This window comes from Sceloporus occidentalis, unplaced genomic scaffold (assembly GCF_023333645.1).
Source record: "Sceloporus occidentalis isolate IW3139 unplaced genomic scaffold, rSceOcc1.0.p SCAF_6, whole genome shotgun sequence".
NCBI classification, from domain to species: Eukaryota; Metazoa; Chordata; class Lepidosauria; order Squamata; family Phrynosomatidae; genus Sceloporus; species Sceloporus occidentalis.
Window position 1 is genome coordinate 80,902,152 of NW_028316986.1, and position 19,823 is coordinate 80,921,974.

Genomic DNA, 19,823 nt, shown 5'->3' on the forward strand with positions numbered 1-19,823 from the left:
AAAAACACTAACAGGTTGACTAAACGGAACACCACTCCAAAATTGTCAATTACAGCAGTGGTAGGGAATCTTCAGTCCTCTAGAAGTTGTTAAACTCTTACTCCTATCAGGCCTCACCATTGGGAAATTTGAATAGGGCAGTTCAACACTAGTGTGTGTATATATATTGTATTCACACCAGCATAATTATACGTCATCTATATTACACATATACAGTAGATTTGAACTATATTTACATGCAAGAACCAGAAGAAAAAAAAGAGTATGATGTGAAACCATATGAAATACTTGTGTCCCCCAAGACCATTTACAATGGGCCCTTGGTATCTGCAGAGGTTTGGTTTCCGGCCCCCAGGTGGATACCAAAATCCTTTATGCCCAAATCCCATTAAATATAATGGCATAGTAAAATGGTGCCCCTTATATAAAATGGCAAAATCAAGGTTTGCTTTTTGGAATGTATTTTTTTAAATAGTTTCAAGCTGTGGATGGTTGAATCAATGTATATGGAGAACTAAGTGTAAACAGCAATCAGGTTTATCCAAATTGATCCAAGCTGACTGTAATTTCTTCTGCTAGGTCATACAGTGGATGTAAAATTACAATTAGCTTTCAATCTTGGTTATTCTTTGAGACATTACATAGCAATTTAGTTCAGCCTTTCTCAGTCTTGGCTCCTTTGTTGTTGGCTACAACTGCTATTATTGACAGCCAACCTGGCCAAAGATCATTGGTGACGGGAGATATAGTCCAACAACAAATATGGTCCCAAATTTGGAAAAGAATGTCCTAATGTAACAACATTACAAGTGGCATCTCTTTTCATACTCTTGAAGACCCTAGTCTTTTGATTTAAGGATCAAGGTTTCACACGTGAGGACTGGAGCTCCAAATGTATATGACAACATAATGGCTGGTATCCTGTTCAGTAGGTATGAGATTGTAAACTGGATTTTTAAGGTTGTAGCTTTTGGAATTCATGTTTACAGTCACTAATGACCAATAACCTACCTTTTCAGCCAGGAGGACCATTGAAAGGTTTTTGAAGTCATTGTAGATTAGGACACTGGGAAATCATGTCTTTCAACACTCTCTTGGTTGTGGGTCACATTGAGATATGCAGTTGCAGAAGGACTCTGAAGGGGTCTCTCCAGCTGCTTCTTTGAAACATGCCCTGCAAGTGCAAGAGCACTGCAAATAATGTTTCCCAGTGCCCCAATTATCAGCATCTCACAAACCCTTTGTTTGGACAGTCCCCTGCTACAAAAGTAGGTTTATGAGAGCATCATAAGACATAGCTATGACAATGGAGCTCTGTCACTGTAGTTATGTCTGATGATCCAGGATCTTGGACATTATTTAAAAGCTGGCTTAGATCCCTAAGAATCCACTTGGAAACAAAATGCACCAGCAACAATTAGGTAAGGCAACATATAGTCATTAGGATATCTGTGCTATGACACATTACCTTGTATCATGATAGCTTCAAGAGTGCATCATAGTTCATTTCCCCAGGAACAATAATCACCAGAAATTTATCATGCAATAGTAATTGAAAACTGTTTTTCAGGACAGAGATAGATATACATTTTGTGCCTTACAAAGCATTTCTAGCCATCTCTGGCCTGTTACAGACTGCCAAAATAAAGCTGCTTCGGGTCTCTTTGGAGGTATGCTGTTTAAATGATGCATGCATTCTAAGTATCCAGAAGCTGCACCAAAGCTGCACTCCAGTGCTTAGGAATGGAGTGTGGCTTTGGCGCTACCTCCGGACTCTTAGGACCAATGCATCATTTAAATAGCATACCTCCAAAGAGACCCGAAGCAGCTTTATTTTGGCAGTCTGTAACAGGCCTCAGAAGCATTTATAGAGGAAGAAACCAATGCACCTGGAATCTATTAGAAGCGGATTAACAATGAGGCACAGCATAGCATTTGTGAAATGTTGAGATTTCTTCACACTGTCATGCTGATAGGATAAACTCATGGTCTGTTGACCACTGCTGCAAATCCTCTCTTGAGGACCAGGTTGCATATACACCAATGGATTCAACACAAAACAGTCTCTTAAATCCTGTTGGTTAGCCCCAACTAGAGTAGACCCATTGCTGAATAGTGAATAAATACACAGGCAAATCCTTTGATTCACTGGATCAACTCTAGGTAGGACTAACAATAGTTCTTTAGGCCAGTATTTACATACTATAAATCAAATCAGAAGCTAATAGCGGAATGTCTGCTGCTATACCATGCTCGTAGTCACCCTTTTTGCCGGGTCACTCTGTATGGCAAAGGATAGAAGTTAAAATGTGTCAACTTCAAGCAAACTATTTCTCCAGTGCCTCACTTATTCCATGGCACACATGGCTTTTCCTCATGCTTTGCCAGTCTTGCTACAATTAAATTGACATAGTGTAATAAGATTTTGGCCTAAATTAAGCAGAAAGTTAGCCAACACTTTGTGAGTTGAGATTTTCCTGCAATTTTGCTGTTGCCATTGAGGGATGAGGTTAGATTGTTTTGTTTTGTTTTGTTTTTTGGTCCTTCAATTGGGAGTTAGAGGTTCCTGCAATTTTGGTGAATATTTTCAATCAAAGCAATGTGTGAAACAAAACAAAAAAGAGTTGGGAGAGAAATGCAGGATGCGAATGAACACTTATTTCATTTGTGAATTTAAAATAGTAGTGTTGAGGCAGTAGTCAAAATAGCCTGTTTTTCCTTTTAAAATGAGATGAAAATTGCTATTCCATCCTTAGAGTTTAAGGTTGTTCAAAAATATTTCCTTTAGAACTCAGCCAGGAACCTGGCTTCTGATGACAGCGGATGTGAGGTCTGCCATTATCACATCACATCATCCAGAGGAACAGCATGGAAAAAGATTGCTGTCAGTCAGGAGACCATGTTTTCTTTCTTGTTGATGTGTTTAATATTTTTACTTGACCTTTAGTTAAACCATTGTTAAAACAGCTTTGGCTTTACTGTTTTGAAATTTAATAAATGATCTCAACAAAATTACCCCAGAAAGTAAGGTGGAATAGAGTTAACTTGGAAAGAGGGTGGCTGTGCGCCATATTCATTTCTGAGCGAATATAAATGACACTGTCACTCACAGATGGAGGTGCAATGGGCTGGAAATTAAAATCTTATTTTCTTTATTAATATTTACTTCAAAATAAGTGACAAAAACTAGTTTTAACACTACAATTCCAAGTGTGCTTATTCAGTAATTAATTCTATTGCGCTTTGTTATAGTCTACTCTTTGGTAAGACTATTTATGAGTATAATTTAACTACAGAGAAAATGAGCAGATAATCCTGGTCTTTGTGGGGAAAATGTTTTATATGATTTCACTGCCAATGCACACAGAGAAAATGTGTATTCCAGTGGAAATTTAGGCAGAATTGGGCTTTTGCTCAAACAAGAACTATTTCTATTTTTCCCTGCTGTTCTTTTTCACACTGGCGGTTTCTATTATCAAGCACTGCTCAAAAGGATGAAGAAGCAAGCACTCCAACAATGCAATTCCAATTTCTTTGTACAGACATGTCCTACTGAGTTCAATAAGACTTACTCTTTGTAAGTGCATTTAGGATCATAAACCTTAGAATACATTTTACTCCAATTCAAGGCCTACCAAACCAAAATCATCTTCACTAGCCTTCAGAAAATGGAAACACAGCCAAAAGGGGAATTAGCCATAATCATTAATTAAATATACAGATGTAATTCTTCATTAATTTTACTCTTAAATGAAGCAATAAGTAATTTTAGCAATTTTCTTCCCATTGAAACAGTATTCCCAATTTAGGTCTTATTCTGTACAAAACAAAATAGCATGTTCTACACATAAAATAATATTTCTGTACAGAAAAGCTGTTTCCTGCACTGAGAATGTTGTTTTCTATTCAAAATAACAATGTGCAAATTTTGTGCTGAATAAATCCTGAACTGTAAAGATTATTCTCAATCTACTTTTCTCATCAGGATCTCTCAACACTTGAGAAACATGGTGTGTTTTTGTTTGTTTTAAAAATGCCTTGAATATTTTTTTCATCCCTAAAGTATCATAACCATAATATTAAAGGTAAAAAAATTTCTATTTACTTTCTAACTTCTGGTAAAGATTTTTTCAATGATTGCTCAAAGTTATTTTCACATGGGTATCTTCCACCAGTTGTAATAAATTGTTCCATCTGAGAATCCCAGTGTTTTCAACTTATAACATTATTGTCAGGTCAAGTTAACAAGTAATTCCCCATTTTCATAAAATGACAATGGACAAACTGAAAGCTTTTTCTCACTTTCCTTGTAAGCATTCATATAAAATATTTTCAAACAACAGACATGAGACTTTCAAAACTATTAGCCAGAATTTCCAATAATTGTAAAATAATTTCCAGGTTAGACCTAAAAGAAAAAATCCTCAAAACAACAGATTAATGTGCATTCTCTAAGTCACAAGCTCAGTTAGCCAATTCTTTTGGCAAACTGGCATTCTTGAGATACAGAAGACACAGTGTTTTTTCTGCCAAACATTAGAGCACTGATAGTTAATGTAGTGCCTACAAAATATTCTGGACTACAATTTCCATATTGCTGATTATCAGATATGTTAGCTCTGGCAAAAAATGAGGGAAAACAGTAGAAAAGGCTAACATATTGAATAAATTGTTAATAAGTTAAAAAAAATCAGTTCTATTTGCACTGAAACAGGGATATTTTGAGCAATTAAGGCAGGATAGAGACCACCCCTTTGGGGTGGCCTGGACTGCGCCCTTTCCCCGATGGATCGGGGCCTGAGCTGCCACAGCAGCAGCCTCAGAGGCCCCGATCTACCGCTTTCCCTGGCCTCGGGGAAGCGGCAAAAGGCTGCTTCCCTGCGGCCTGGAAAGGGATGTCCTTTGGGCTTCATGCCCCAAGGACATCCCAACAGCAGCAGGGAGAGAGAGAAAGGGGCCAGTTGGCCCCTTTCTCTCTGTATCGCTGGCGTGGCTGTTTAAAGCCTGCGCCAGCGATACACGCGGAGGAAGGAGCTCCAAAACAGCGCCCTTCATCTGCACCAAGACGTAACGGCCGCAACGTGCCATTTGGATGCGACGCTGCCATTATGTCAAAATGGCGGCACCCATGTAGACAGGGCACCGCCATTTTTACGTACTCTGTACGTACTAGGGTTAGGGAGCATCTAAGAAGGACATTCCTGGGCAACCCTAGCACATACTGAGTACGTGCTTAATGGCCCATGTAAACAGGGCCAAAGTTATAATTAAATTGACATTTTGCTTTATTTATTACAACACTAAAAGCCTTAGAGGTATAAAAGTGAGAAATCACATCCATTATGTTCACCTCATTTTTGGCAGGTGAGATGAACATAATGGATGTGATTTTTCATTTTTATTGTTTATTGTTACTGCTGTTTGGTTTGGAAAGACGTATATAGTTGCAGATATTTTTAAAGCCCCATTTGTCATCCATTTTACCATAAAACTATCTCTTTTCATCTCTTGCTTTCCCTTCCTTATTTCTTCATGACCTCATCTGCTTCCTTTACCCTTTTCCTGACAATCACGTAAATGTGAGGAAAAAAATCCCAGAATTAAGAGCTTCAAAACCCAGCTTCCTGGGACAGGAGGATCATCTGAATACTAAGATTTCCCCTCCTTGCCCTGTATACTATTGCTATGAATAACTCAAACCTTGTAATTCTCCAACTCTGGAGAACTAAAAAAATAGTGAGAAAGAGATTTCAAAAATAGTAAGGTGTGTGTGTGTGTGTGTGCACATGAACTTTCACGTTGCCTGTTGACTTACAGCAAGAAATACTCAGGAATGGTTTTGACAGTTACATCCTCTTAAATATAGCCAACAGTGCCTGGTATTTGTTGGTGGTCTCGCATCCAAGTAGTAAGAACTGACCCTACTTAGCTTTCCAGATCAGACAAGATCTGGTGCCTTTAGGGTATTTAGGCCCTGTAATCAGTACGCTATAGCTAGAAAAATGCTGATGTACAAATAGCAACTTAAGTCAATCACTTTTGTTAAAAAAATTAATTTAATTGCAGTGTCCCCCTTAACTGGCAAATTTTAAGTTTAATTCGTAATTGGGCAATTGATTTTAACTGATTTTAATTTGTTAGTTCCCATCATTAGCTGGAGTTTATAGGTGTTGCATGCCAAATCAGATGGAGCACACTGACTTGTCCATGCTTGCTTTAGAGAATGGGAAGGGCTAACAGAGAAGTCACTTCAGATGGGTATCCCTCAAATACCTGGAAAACAATGCGCCTTCTCTGTACTTATCTTGAACTAAAGTTGTATGTGAACATTTGGCAACAGATATACTTATAAAGGTCCATAACTCAGAGGTAGTCTTCTCTACACTTTATTAACTTTCCCCCAACATAAGTACTGCTTCATCAAAGTTGTTTTCATCTACTTACCTTCACCATTGCAAGATATCATCAGCTATAACCCTCTCTCCACAAAATGAGTCAAATGCCACTTTTGCAAAAATGTGTAGACATTATATGAGCACAAAGCAGGTGACTGGATCAAGTTATGGCCTAAGAGCACATGATGCAGCCATCTTCCTAGAGCAGTGTACATGGATACAAGAATCCAGGAATCCCCTATGCTATCTTTACATCCATGATGGAAGGAAAATAGGAAAATGATACATTTTTTAAAAAGATAAAAATCCTGGATAAATCATCACGACAATCTCTCTCCCTGCAAAAGCACACATAAAACGACTCTAATTATGTTTGCTGGCATGCATGTGGATCCAGTTCTTTGTCATATAAATGCAATGAGCCAATAAAATATTTGTTCTATATGTCTGGCACATCACAGTGTCACAGTGGCACATCAGGGTGATCCTAATAATATTGTATAGCATGGTACTTATTACAATAAATAACAGAAACAACAAACAACATATAGTCAGACCTGTCCAATAATAGGTTAGGGGCAAACAACAGCTTTCCTGGATGCTCCATGGATCGCCACACTAAGCCAATCATCAATATCTCTAACCAGGCACATTCCAGCAGATGGACTTGATCATGGAGTGCTAAATCCACAAATCCTAAAAGAGAAAAGGAAGAAGAGTAAATAGTAACATCAGTTTCTTCAATGTGCTGCTGTGATGGAGTCTGAGTATAAGAGACTAGGGCCAGGATCCTGAGGAGGCATTGCACTGGTGCTGCTCCTAATTGTACCAGCACTAATACTTTTAAAGAGCTTGCATAAGAAGACATCCAACATGTTATGCACATCGTTTCTGGTCATGCACCAATGCCCAGGCATGATCACAGTTGCCAGTGATTGGCCCCTGGGGGGCTCCAGGAGGCTTCCAGCCAGATGCTAGGACTGCTGTGCCTGGTCCTGTCATCTCTGGTGATCCCACAGAAATGTGTGAGTGGAGCTTTTTCCTCCTTTAGCTCTCAGTAGCATCTTGGCCCAGATCAGCTATCATCTTGGTTGGCCATAGATTATATCAGCAAACTAGTTATTCTTTCTCTGTTTAACCTACTTTCAGAGTTGAAAAAAGGAGGCAGTATTATGTGTGCTGTGCCATTAACCCAAATGAAGGGTGGAATTCAAACATGGCAAAAATAATATCAAAATGTTATAAAATAGGAATATTGATTGTATTTAAAATGGTAGCCAGAGTATCGAGAGACTGAATAACAAAGAATCTAAATAAATAATGGTCTTGTATTTTAAAGTTATATAAAGGCTATAATGGCAGTTTGACAAGTTCTTGCTTTTCTGTGGCCTTGAAAGCCAAGAATATACTTTTTATTTTTTAAAAAAAATTATTTCATGGTGTAGGACTTTGGCTTTTGTTATTAAACCAAAGCTGGAGTCCTCGGACATCATAAATCACTTGTTGCCCGCCGTTTTGCAACAGGGCCATTTGAGGTCTCCATGAATGCATTTAGGCATGCAAGGAAACACATAGCTTCTAATATATTTATACATAAATCCCAACTTTCTACCACTGAAGGGAGGAAATCAAAATTTAGTTTGCCAGTAATGGACACAGGAAATATTTGAGGTGGAATATAAGAATTTTTGACTGTGATCTAAATAGGATAGGTTCTCCCATATTTCAAAGCAGTGATTTTTCCGAAATGATTCATCACTCTTTTTTGTCATGTAAAATGTTCTTTTTTGGTTTATTTTATTTATTCGTTTAACTGTGACAATCTAATTATTTGTCAAAACCAAGATAATATGCATTCAAAGATTTTTTTTAAAAAAAAGAGAAACAGAAAGAAGAAATAGTGCAAAAATGATATATAAGACATAATAATTATTTGACACATACCCCATCCTAACTTTAATGGAAAGACAAATTAAAAGAAAATACAGATCCAACTAAATTTGTTGTTGTTGTTATTGTGTCTTCAAGTTGTTTACAGTTTATGGCGACCCTAAGGCAAACCTATCACAGGATTTTCTTGGGCTGAGTGTGTGTGATTCTCCCAAGGACATGCAGTGGGCTACCATGGCTGAGGGGTCTCCAGGGTCATAGTCCAGCATTCAAACCACTGTACCACACTGGCCCAGTTATCCTACTAGGATTGCTAAGAACCATAACCATAAATTATTACAATTTTTTATTGTTTAAAAAGTCCACAAATGGTTTTAAATCTTTCAAACAGACTTCAGTTGGCTTATTCTTTAGAACCCATATTAGTCTGGCCACTTGGGCTAGCTCAGCAATCCATCTTCCCATCACCAGTGCTTCAGTCCTTTTTCAAGTTTGAGCAAACAATGTTCTTGTTGTTGTTGTCATGCAATAAAGATGTAATCCAGGTTGACTGTCCAATTCTTTATCCATAATGCCCAGCAGAAATATTTCTGGTGACATTACAAAATCTACCTTGAAATATTTTTTGCATTAGCATATAAATCTTAGACCAATAACTTTTTGCCTACTTACAAGTCCATCATATATGAAAAAGAGAACACTCCTAATTTGGACATTTCCAAAGGTCCAAAACATTCTTGGACATTTTTGACAATTTATTTGGGGTTAGATGCATGTGCATCATCTTATGCAGCTTTTCCTTAAATTACTACACAAAACAAATTTTAAATCTTTAGATATAATTTTTTCCATACATAAATTTGAACATTTTGCCCACTTTATAATATACAGTGTGTCCACACTATGCGCGGGTGCATTATATGTGGCTTTCAGCTTACACTGAAGCCGCACAGGAAAATAATGAATGGCATGCACCCCCATGGTGCATGTGCTCTCCTGCGCCGTGAGCACGAGTCCCATTATATTCAATGGGGCTCGAGCATACACATTTTTCACCTTACGCGGGTAGGGGGGTGTCCAAAACAGATCCCCCACATAAGGTAAGGCCCACTGTAGTTTATCTTCCATCTCTAGTTTCAAAAGTCATTTATACACTTTTTAAATTGTATGTTCATTATCTTTGCACAACTCCAAATAATATTCATTTTCTCCACCCTCTATTTCCACATTTCTTATTTTTGTTAAATCTATAATTAAGTTGCCTATAAGCAAACCTATTAAGATCTTTCCTTTCCTTAAGTAGCATCTCTCCTAATTTAAACTTCCAGCTGTCTTGTTCAAAATAAAAAGGATCGCCATAGAACCACCAACTCCAAAGTTTAATCCATTTAGTGTAAAGACATTTTTCCCAAGGTTTGGTGTCCACCCTTTCCCTAGTAACTAATCACACACCATTTCTACTGGTTGAAGTAACTCATCTTCAATTTTCTAACAATAAACTGCAGACAGACCACCTGGACTTGGAACTTTTCCAGTTTTAACCTTTTTAATTGTTTTAATAAGATCTATGGTTGTCACTGGCCTATTCAAATTATGCTTTTCCCCCAGTTATAGTTTATCCAAGCAATCTTGCATATCTGAAATTTTCTCATTGTGCCTTACATATAGTCCTCTGTTGTATTCCTCAATAGATTTTCAAATTTTCAAATTGTCCTTTACATACTGATCTCCCCTCCTGATCTTTATGACATATTTTTTACCCTTTCTTATCTCAACTTATAAAAAAGCTACATCCCAGGTTTATTTGCAAATTCAAAATTCTTTTGTTTCAGATATGAGTTTGACATTCATTTCTTGCACTGTAAACAATGAGAGCTCCTAGTGAAGTAACTTAGGCTGAGAAGAGACAAAAGTAACTTAGGCCAGGAGGAGACAGAAGCCACTCACAGTTCCCCAGTTCCCAAGGAGCACCCACTGAATGCTCTGCCAGATAATACAATTGCTTGACAATTGGCAGTCCACACTGTCCCCCTCCCACCACAAGGGAGGACACACCAAAATGTAGGGTTTTTTTTTTATTACAAACTGTGCTGTGCCATTATTTTGTTTCCATTCTGTCACAAATGTATGCACACAAGTGCACAGACACTTTGCCAGCTGCTGCCAGTCAACCTGCTGTCTTGCCCAGAAACCAGCCTATTGGATATCCCATGTGACTGGCTGCTCATCTGCATTATCAACTGACTATCCATGTGGTGCATTGATGTGCCCAGTGACACATTGCCACAGCATGATCAGGATGTCCCTTGTACATATCTCTGTTGCATTCTGGTCCAGGTCCAGATTCAGGTCAAATTATTAATCTAAAATATACAATCTCACATGCAAACCAAACTGCTCACCTATCTTATCCTATCCCTATTTGTATATATGTATGGGCGTAAGGACTTAGATACTCTAAGGGCACCAAATCTTGTCTGATTTTAGAAGATCAGCAGGGTCAGCCCTGTTTAGTACTTGAATGGGAGTTCACCAGTGAATATCTGCTGTTGTAAGCTAAATTTCAGAGGAAAAAACTGGTAAAACCACCTCTAATTATTTCTTGTCTAAGAAAACCCTATAATCATGGGGTTTCCATAAATCGACAGACAACTTGAAGGTACATGCACACCCACAGTGCATGTGTAATTTCCTTTCCTTCTCCATTTACAGGCACTTCCTTCTATTCTTCTGACTACAGGTTTGTCCAATTTTTCTCCCTTTGGGTAGGTCAGCATTGTATCCCATGTAGTCTTTTTGGAGTGTCTTGTCACAATTTATTTTATCAAAAAATTTGGAGCATCTACAAACATTGTGGTTATCTCACATCTGCTAATAACTCGTCCATCATGTTTTTGTTGTTTTGTTTTGTGGCTACAGCTCCATATGTATTTGAACATAGAAAATGCCATAGTATTTGTAGTGAAAAGGCAAAACAATTTCACTTCCTGGTAGAGTGTACTGAGCACTGATTTATTCTCCTATAAAGAATAATCCTCTAATACATTTAACAAGTTAATCTGGAATAAGGAGATATAATTTTTGTTTGAAACTATAAAATAAATGTTGGTCTTTGGTGACTGACAGGAGTAGATGGTTGTTGTTGCTGTGTACCTTCAAGTCATTTCTAATTTATGGCATGTACTTGAACATAGAAAAACATCTCTAACTTGAACCTATTGTGGGCTTTTTCTTGACATGTTTCTTCAAAGGAGGTTTGCCATTGCCTTCCCCTGAGACTGAAAGAGTGTGAGTCACCCAGTGGGTTTCCACGGCCAAGCTGGCAATCGAACCATGGATTCCACAGTTGCAGTCTAACAGTCAAACCATTATGCCATGTTAGCTCTCTAGGGGTAGATATTGGTAGATAGTATTCTTCTAAATAATTTATCTGTTCCCCTACTGATAATCAGACATAAAGCATAATTTAAACTTTGTATGAATTATGAGATAAACCAGTCAAGAGCATTCCATTCATGCAAGCCTAGTATGACTTTGATGTGATATTATCACCTGAACTTTTTGGCTAATTGGCTGTTAATTGGGAAACTGGCAGGAGATTGCTCAGAACCTGTGTCCGTGTAACTGTTTGCTCAAGATCGGTGTTTTGCAATTGATCATTAGAGGTAAGAACTGTGTGTTCTGATGAAATCTGGGAACTGTATGTTCTCTTTGGAACTGAGAACTATGTGTTCTGCTTGAAACTGGGAATTGATCCTTCATTTCATCTGGAAAGGTAAACTATTCTGTTGGTTATTTGGAGTTGGGAACAATGCAGTTGTGTTGTTTTTAAAAACATGCACATATATCAGTTCTGTTAGGCACATTCCTTCTCCTCTTAGATATTGGTAGATAGTATTTTTGAGATTTATGAAATTCTTACTGTAACACGACTACCTGAGAAATAGAATTCCTTAACATAATATGTCTGTGGCTGTGCCTGCACAGCAGAAATAATCCAGTTTGACACCACCTTAACTGCCATAGCACAATACTATGGAATTAGAACGGTAGTTTTGCAAGACACAATGACTGTATCCATACTGCATTTAACCTTCTCTGTCAGACAGCTTTGGTGCCACAATAAACTACAATTCCCAATAAACTACAATTTTGTTGTAGCACCAGAGAGTAGCTCTGATCTGGTGCCACAATTAACTACACTTCCCAGAATCCCATAACATTGTGCCATGTCAGTTGATGCAGTGTCAAACTAGATTATTTCTGCAGTGTGCATACTATCTTGGACTTCTCTGTCAGAGGGGCAAAACACACATGCAGAAAAATCAGTTTCCAGCCACTTTGGAGATGTGCCAATTACACAATGCATGCCTCCAAAGAGGTTGGAAACCATACCAAGGCTTCCTTTGGACTGGAGCAAAAAGGAGCTAGGATAATCTGGCTCCTGGAAGTATCAGTTGGCCCTAGCAGGTACAGCCCACCTTCGGAATGGGCCATGCAGTTGGACCCAATTCCGGGTCAAGCGGATTCAGGCCGCTTTTTTGCACCTGTCTGTTCTGGCCCAGAGAGCTCTGGTGCCACAAGGATACAAATTGTCAACACCTTATTGATAAAAATAAAAATCAGAAAAGTTGAAGGAAATTATTAGATAAAGAATTTAAAAGAATCAATTTATAACTCAGATAAAAGGCAAGATAAAGAGCTTGAGGACAAGCGTAAATATATGAGTATTACATTTACAGGCATAAAAACAAACACAGAAAGTAACCATGTTTGGATATCTTTGAGACCGCTTTAACTACCTTGACTCAGTGTTAGTTTGTGGTGATTTTAAACAAACAGTGAACAAATTTAGAATCATCATTAAACAGAAATTACTTTTATATAGGAATTTAAAGGGAATTAAAGGGGAAATGCAAATGTTAACATAAATGTACTACCCATAATCCTGTTTTAAAAAGTTACAGCACAGATTTTGACACTATGGCCAAAAAAAAAAAAAAGGGGGGGGGGAGATTCAGCTTCCTGGTTTCACATGGAAAGGGATACACCACACAGTAGCATTAACAACAATTCAGAAACTTAAACATATGGGAGATATTGCATGTCCACGGACCTGTGTAGCAGCAAGTTTACTTTATTCAGTAAACAACTGGACACAGTTCAAAATGTTAACTTGCCTAAATATACATTCCTCATCACAACTAAAATGTTACTTTAAAAACAAAATAAAGTTACAATTCAGAAATGAGATAGACAATATTAACATAACCTAATAGGACCCGACAGTCCTCCTGCTGTGACTATGGCCATGGATATGGAGCCTATGTTTATGCAATTAAGGTTGCTGCAGCAGCTGAATAGGGACAGCTGGCACTGACCACTCATTTCAGCAACCCATTTGCTGTTCAAGTACTGTTTATTTTGTACCTTACTGAAATGCCAAACTTTTGGCATTCCAATGTTATGGTCGCATTTCATGTTTTGGCTAGCAAGAATATATTCAACTGATCCACAGCTATATAGGGAAAACATCAGATTATATAACAGCAGCCTTTTTCCAGTCATGATTTCCCTTCAGCTCATGTGGTTTCTAAGTTATTTCATAAAATATACAAAAAGGTTTCACTACCCTTCAAATTGCAAGCACCAAGATTGTGGATGATCATTATATTGCCTGTCTATTCAGGAAGAGTTCATTTGGGGTAAATAAATGTAAGATCCTTATTTGTACTGTGGCTTTACTTCTACTACTGACTTTGGCCCCCAAATGCAAAGAACTGAGACAAACACACAGACAGATAAATCACATGCACAGCAAGAACTTTATTATTTCTGCTGCAACATTTCCCACTACAAAGTGACAAGCCACTCTTCAGTCTCAAAAAAAACAGCTTGATTTTAAGGCAGTGGAAATCAACATACAAAAATAAGATATGTTTTATACTGAATTTCTGATACACTGGAAATGACAAAGGAGATAATAATTCTTAGTAGGTATTATGATGACCAAGAAGACTTTTTCCCCCCAGGTGTCATGGTGAAAAGAGTGAAAGGATATATTTTCAATCAGTAATACTTCCTAAACACTCAGAAAAGGCTTTCAAAAATGACTAAGAAAAGCCTAAATGACTGCAATAAAAGTCAAGGAAAGGGAAGGGGTTTTTTGGCTATATCTTCTGCCTTCTGAGCAATTCAGTTTTGTAGGGAGTGAGCTTAAGCCAGCTGTTGGTTGTTTGAGAGATAAAAGTGCTGCTGACAGTTTTACTACATGTGTATTATTTTTTTGAATAGCGCTAGCAGAGAAAATTAGAAATATAGCTTGATGGTATCAACAAACGCAAAGGATTTCATCCCATTCTATTTTTTCTCCTGTTATAGAGAGAAAAAGAACATACATGTTTATAAGTTGCTGTTTTTGCTACAAAAGAAAAGCAAACATTCTTTGAGATTGGATATTGCACCTGCCTAAAGAATAAAGAAAGGCTTAATTCTTAACCAGAATTCTAAGGAAGCAGACAATTAAAGGGGGAGAAATCCCCAAAACTACAGATAACTGGCACCCAACATCAGGGACTTGGGAATGTAAATCCTTCACTATCCCATCCTTGCACAAACAAATGATTACAGTAGTTTTTTCCATGCTGCAGGATAAAATATATTCTTCTATTCCTTTCTCTCCATAGTCAGTGTCCCAAAGTATTACTGAAGAATTATTCAGTGGAGAACATGGGGACAGGAAGGTATGTAAGCAATTAGCATATTAAAATACCAAACAATAACATTTTATAATAAGATAGCATAGAATCATAGAATCATAGAGCTGGAAGAGACCGCAGGAAATCTCAATCAAAGCATCCCTGATAGATGTCCATCCAGCCTCTGTTTAAAGACATCCAAGGAAGGAGACTCCACTACACTCCGAGGGAGTGTGTTCTGCTGTCGAACAGCCCTTACTGTCAGGAAGTTCCTCCTAATGCTGAGGTGGAATCTTTTTTTCCTGTAGCTTGCAGCCATTGCTCCGGGTCCTAGTCTCTGGAGCAGCAGAAAACAAGCTTGCTCCCTCCTCAATATGACATCCCTTCAAGTATTTTAACAGGGCTGTCATATCACCTCTTAACCTTTTCTTCTCCAGGCTAAACATCCCCAGCTCCCTATGTTGTTCCTCATAGGACATGGTTTCCAGACCCTTCACCATTTTAGTCACCCTCCTTTGGACACTCTCCAGTTTCTCCACATCCTTTTTGAATTGTGATGCCCAGAACTGGATACAATATTCCAGGTGGGGCCTGACCAAAGCAGAATAGAATGGCACTATTACTTCCCTTGATCTAGACACTATACTTCTATTGATGTGGCCTACAATTGCAGAAGGAGGGAACATAGTTTTATTGTGAATAGTTTTTCTCCTATGCAGAAAACCTATTTTTGTGTGTGCAGAAAACAAGGTTTTGTATTTAAAAAGCCACATGCATTCTCTGTAAAATAATTCCCCCACAGCACTTCATGATATCAAATACCAGAAGAAAACCGGGCCCAGTCCTCACTGGTCCATTAGTCATTCTGATGGGGTTTGCCAACTGTTGGTACACCCATTTTTCAACCTGGAAATAATTAATTCCTAATAAGGAAGATTGTAGATAAGGACCTTGTGGTATATCTCTGAGGGACTAGATCATGAAGGAGTTCTGACTCTCAATATTTTAAATAATAGCAAAGACTAAAAAGCTCATCTTCCTCAAACTGCATTGCTGAAAAAGATTGTTTGGAATGAAACTAGAACTGGAGCTTGGGCAGTAAGGACACGGGGTAACCCCTCCCTTATATCTTAGAATGTGTCTGCTCCCTGAACTATTATTCCCACCTACAAGAAGATACAACTTAGTACAGCCATACTGTTGCACTTCCCGTGTAGGATAGAAGACTTGTCTATGTGGGCCAGATTAATCAGTTTCCCCCCATTCTTGCTTTGTCTAAGCTCTGGCCTTTCTCCACTCTGCTCGGAGAAGGGGATTCCAATGATGTTATTCCAGTGACAAGGAAGGATTTGAATAAGATATCTGTGCTTGTTGATATATTTCCTGGTTTAAAAACATGCAAAGTTTTTACAGTACTCATTATTAACATGATTGCCATTTTCTTTCCTTTGCCTTTACATCCTTTTTGGCACGTGTATGTTTTCTTAGCCTTGCCTGCGCTACTCCCACATGTCACACAGTCACCATTTACCACAGTTCCCTCCTCATCCATCCAGCCTTTAGCCTAAGCAAAAAGGTTATGCCTGCTGGAATTTTGTAAATTCTTTGCCATTATTTTCCTTTGCTTTGTCCTTTACATCTTTTGTTACATGTCCCTATGTTTTACCCTCAGCTTATCCATGAGTTGTATAAAAATCCATAATTTTGGCCCCAAAACCTGCCATGAACTTATACATGAGGTCAACTTCTAGACAAATATATACAGTAAATCATTTTAGGATTAACCTCACTGAATTTGGTTTGTGCAGCCCTCCTGATATTGTTGAACTGCAACTCCCAGCATTCATCACCATTGGCTACACTAGTTAGAGTTTCTGGGAGTTGTAGTTCTACATATTTCTGCAGGGCTGTTATGAGTCCTATCCCTTGAATAAGTACTTGACCAAACTTGAGCCACTGCACAAAATATCACACCAGCTCTTTCCTCTGATCTACCAACAAGTGAGGCTCGGTACTTTCACTGAAAGGGAAGAATCAAACACAACCCAGCAACAGCAATTACGTAAGATGAGGAGCAGATACTACTTCTGTAACAAGTGACCAGAAGTTAAACATTATTATCAGTTTTGGTCTGTTGAGGTACAGCCTATATTACATAAAATAAATTGATATAATAGACTTCATTATTTTAGTCATTTGCTTCAAAATGTTTCTTTCTGTGTAAATGCCCCCCTCCTCAAAAAGGGAGCCATAATTTATACATTTATCCCTTTAAGCCTAATTAGCTTGTAGCATGCATTAGAGGAGATGTGATCAGAGAATCTAACATCTGGTGTTAATTATTTTAAAAGGTCATTTTACATTTGCTATTGCAGACTATACTGTATACAAGTCAGGGGAAAAACCTTTTAAAGGGAAATTGCAGTTAATATTTACAATTATAATTATAGACACAGCCATAAAAACCCTCAGCATTGCTTTCTGACTTTTATTTTAATGACCATATCTAGTGTTTTATCTAAACTGGTCAAAATTGTGCCTTCGGTAGATATTCCATTTGTACAGTGAATATATTTAACAAGACTATTTTTTTTAAAGTGGGTTCTTTTTATAAGTTTTGGAATAACTTCAAATGATTAAATAGTTTCTTTGGTTAATCAAGGAACAAGCATCAGTCAGAACAGGGATATAAATGGAATTAAATGTATTCTCCAGTTGCTTCAAATTATTTTTAATTGTACAATTATTTTTTTAAAAAAATAATAGAAGTAATAAGGACATTGTTTTAATTGTTTCAGCAGTGGCAGGAAAGGGTATAAGAGCACACTGTTGCAAATCTATAGGAAGGTAAGTATGCAAACAATGGCCCGTTACAAACGGGCACCCTAGTACGCGACGAGCGCGTACCAGGGTTAGAAAGGGGCGTCACTTCTTGACGTCCCTAACCCTAGTACGGACCCTGTCCGCACAAAATGGTGGCGCCCTATACAGATGGGCGCCGACATGACTATGTCACCACCGCGCCACCTCCAAACGAGGCGGCGCGGTTGTGACATCGTTGCGCCACGCAAGGGCACCTAGAGCACCCTTTCTGCGGCGCAAGGAGGAGCTCTGAAACGGTTTGCATCACTGGCACAGCCTTTGGATGTCCTCCCCACCACCGTTGGGTGTCCTTGGGGCATGAAGCCCCAAGGACACCCCTTTCCAGGCCACGGGGAAGCGGCCTTTTGCTGCTTTCCCAAAGCCTGGAAAGCAGCGGATCGGGGCCCCAGAGGCTGCCGTTCTGGCAGCTGAGGCTCCAATACAGTGGGGAAAGGGCCGCCACTGCTAGCTAAATACATCCTAAGGTTTTCAGAGTTCTCGTGTATGAATATGAATTTGAGTTCCATGGTACTCAATATGTTTGTGGGGGTGCTGTTTGTATCTTAAATGATAAATTAAAGTAGGTCTGTAAATCTGTAGCATGTGAAAGAAAAAGAAGGATGTCCTTGTTGTAATGAAGTTGTGGATGAGTTTAAATCCAAAGCATGATATCTATTTCCTCCTTGAATGAAGAAATCACATTTGAAAATAGATAGAATTTCCTGAGCTATTGCCACTGTACTGCAGGAGCTTCTATTACTAAGCATCAGTAAGGCCCTGTGCAGAACAGCACTTTGAGCCAGCCTAGGCGCGGAGTTGGGGCATACTGTCTACATGATGCACGCCCCAGCTCCGCCCCAGGGCACCATGGCACCATGTGCTGCATCACACAGTGAGCAGTTTCACAACGCTCATCTGGTGCTGCATCCACATGACACAGCACGGAAGGAATGACGTATAGCTGCAGCACTGTGGCTATCACACCTTTTCCAAGACACAAAAAGAAGCCACTTTTTGTAGCTCCTTTTCGTGCCCTGGAAAGACCAGATTGGGGCTGTGGCATGCGGTTGCCAGGGCCACGATCTGGCTGTTTGCACAGCCCCTAAGACCAGGGGTAGGCAACCTTTTTGAGCCGGGGGCCAGGTTGCTGTCCCTCAGACAACTGGGGGGCCGAAGCTGGGGGTGGAGCTTCCACCCTCCGGGGGGGGGGCGGAGCCGCATACCAGGGGTGGGGCATCCACCCTCCAGGGGCGGAGCCACTTAACAGGGGTGGAGCGTCCACCCCCGGGGCGGAGCCGCATGCTGGGGGTGGGGCTTCCACCCTCCAGGGCAGAGCCACATAACAGGGGTGGAGCTTCCACCCTCCAGGGGCGGAGCTTCCACAGAAGCATCATCATAATCATCACTACCACCACCTCCACTGCTATCATTGTTACAGCAGACCTTTCAGCAATAAATGCACCAAAAATACACAGAAATGCACTTTGGAAAGTCACACTCCTCCTCCTCTTTCTCATTGAGAGGGGATTTTGCACATAGAACACCAAGGGCAAGTGAAAATAATAATAATAATAATAATAATAATAATAATAATAATAATAATAAGTTACAAGCATGGAAACTACTAAAATGCAATTCAAAATAAAAGGCAGGAAACATGCACTCTTTCAACCCAGAAAAGCCACAAGGTACTACTGAGAGGGCATTTTGCAAAGAACACCAGGGCAATTAAATAATAATATTAATATTAAAGTTACAGGCATGGAGATTACTAAAATGCAATTCAAAATAAAAGGCAGCAAGCAAAGAAAAGCCACAAAGTACTACTGAGAGGGCATTTTGCAAAGAACACCAGGGCAATTAAATAATAATATTAATATTAAAGTTACAAGCATGGAGATTACTAAAATGCAATTCAAAATAAAAGGCAGCAAGCAAAGAAAAGCCACAAAGTACTACTGAGAGGGCATTTTGCAAA

At 38.9% G+C, this 19,823-nt stretch overlaps 1 protein-coding gene across 1 annotated transcript in view; it reads right to left on the bottom strand.

Moving 5' to 3' along the window:
- The window catches only part of ESR1 (estrogen receptor 1), a 266,364-nt gene that overhangs the window by 22,598 nt on the left and 223,943 nt on the right, over positions 1-19,823 (bottom strand). The window contains exon 7 of the mRNA XM_089530178.1: positions 6,953-7,091. Coding sequence (XP_089386304.1) covers positions 6,953-7,091 — 139 coding nt within the window. The remainder of the gene's footprint in view (positions 1-6,952; positions 7,092-19,823) is intronic.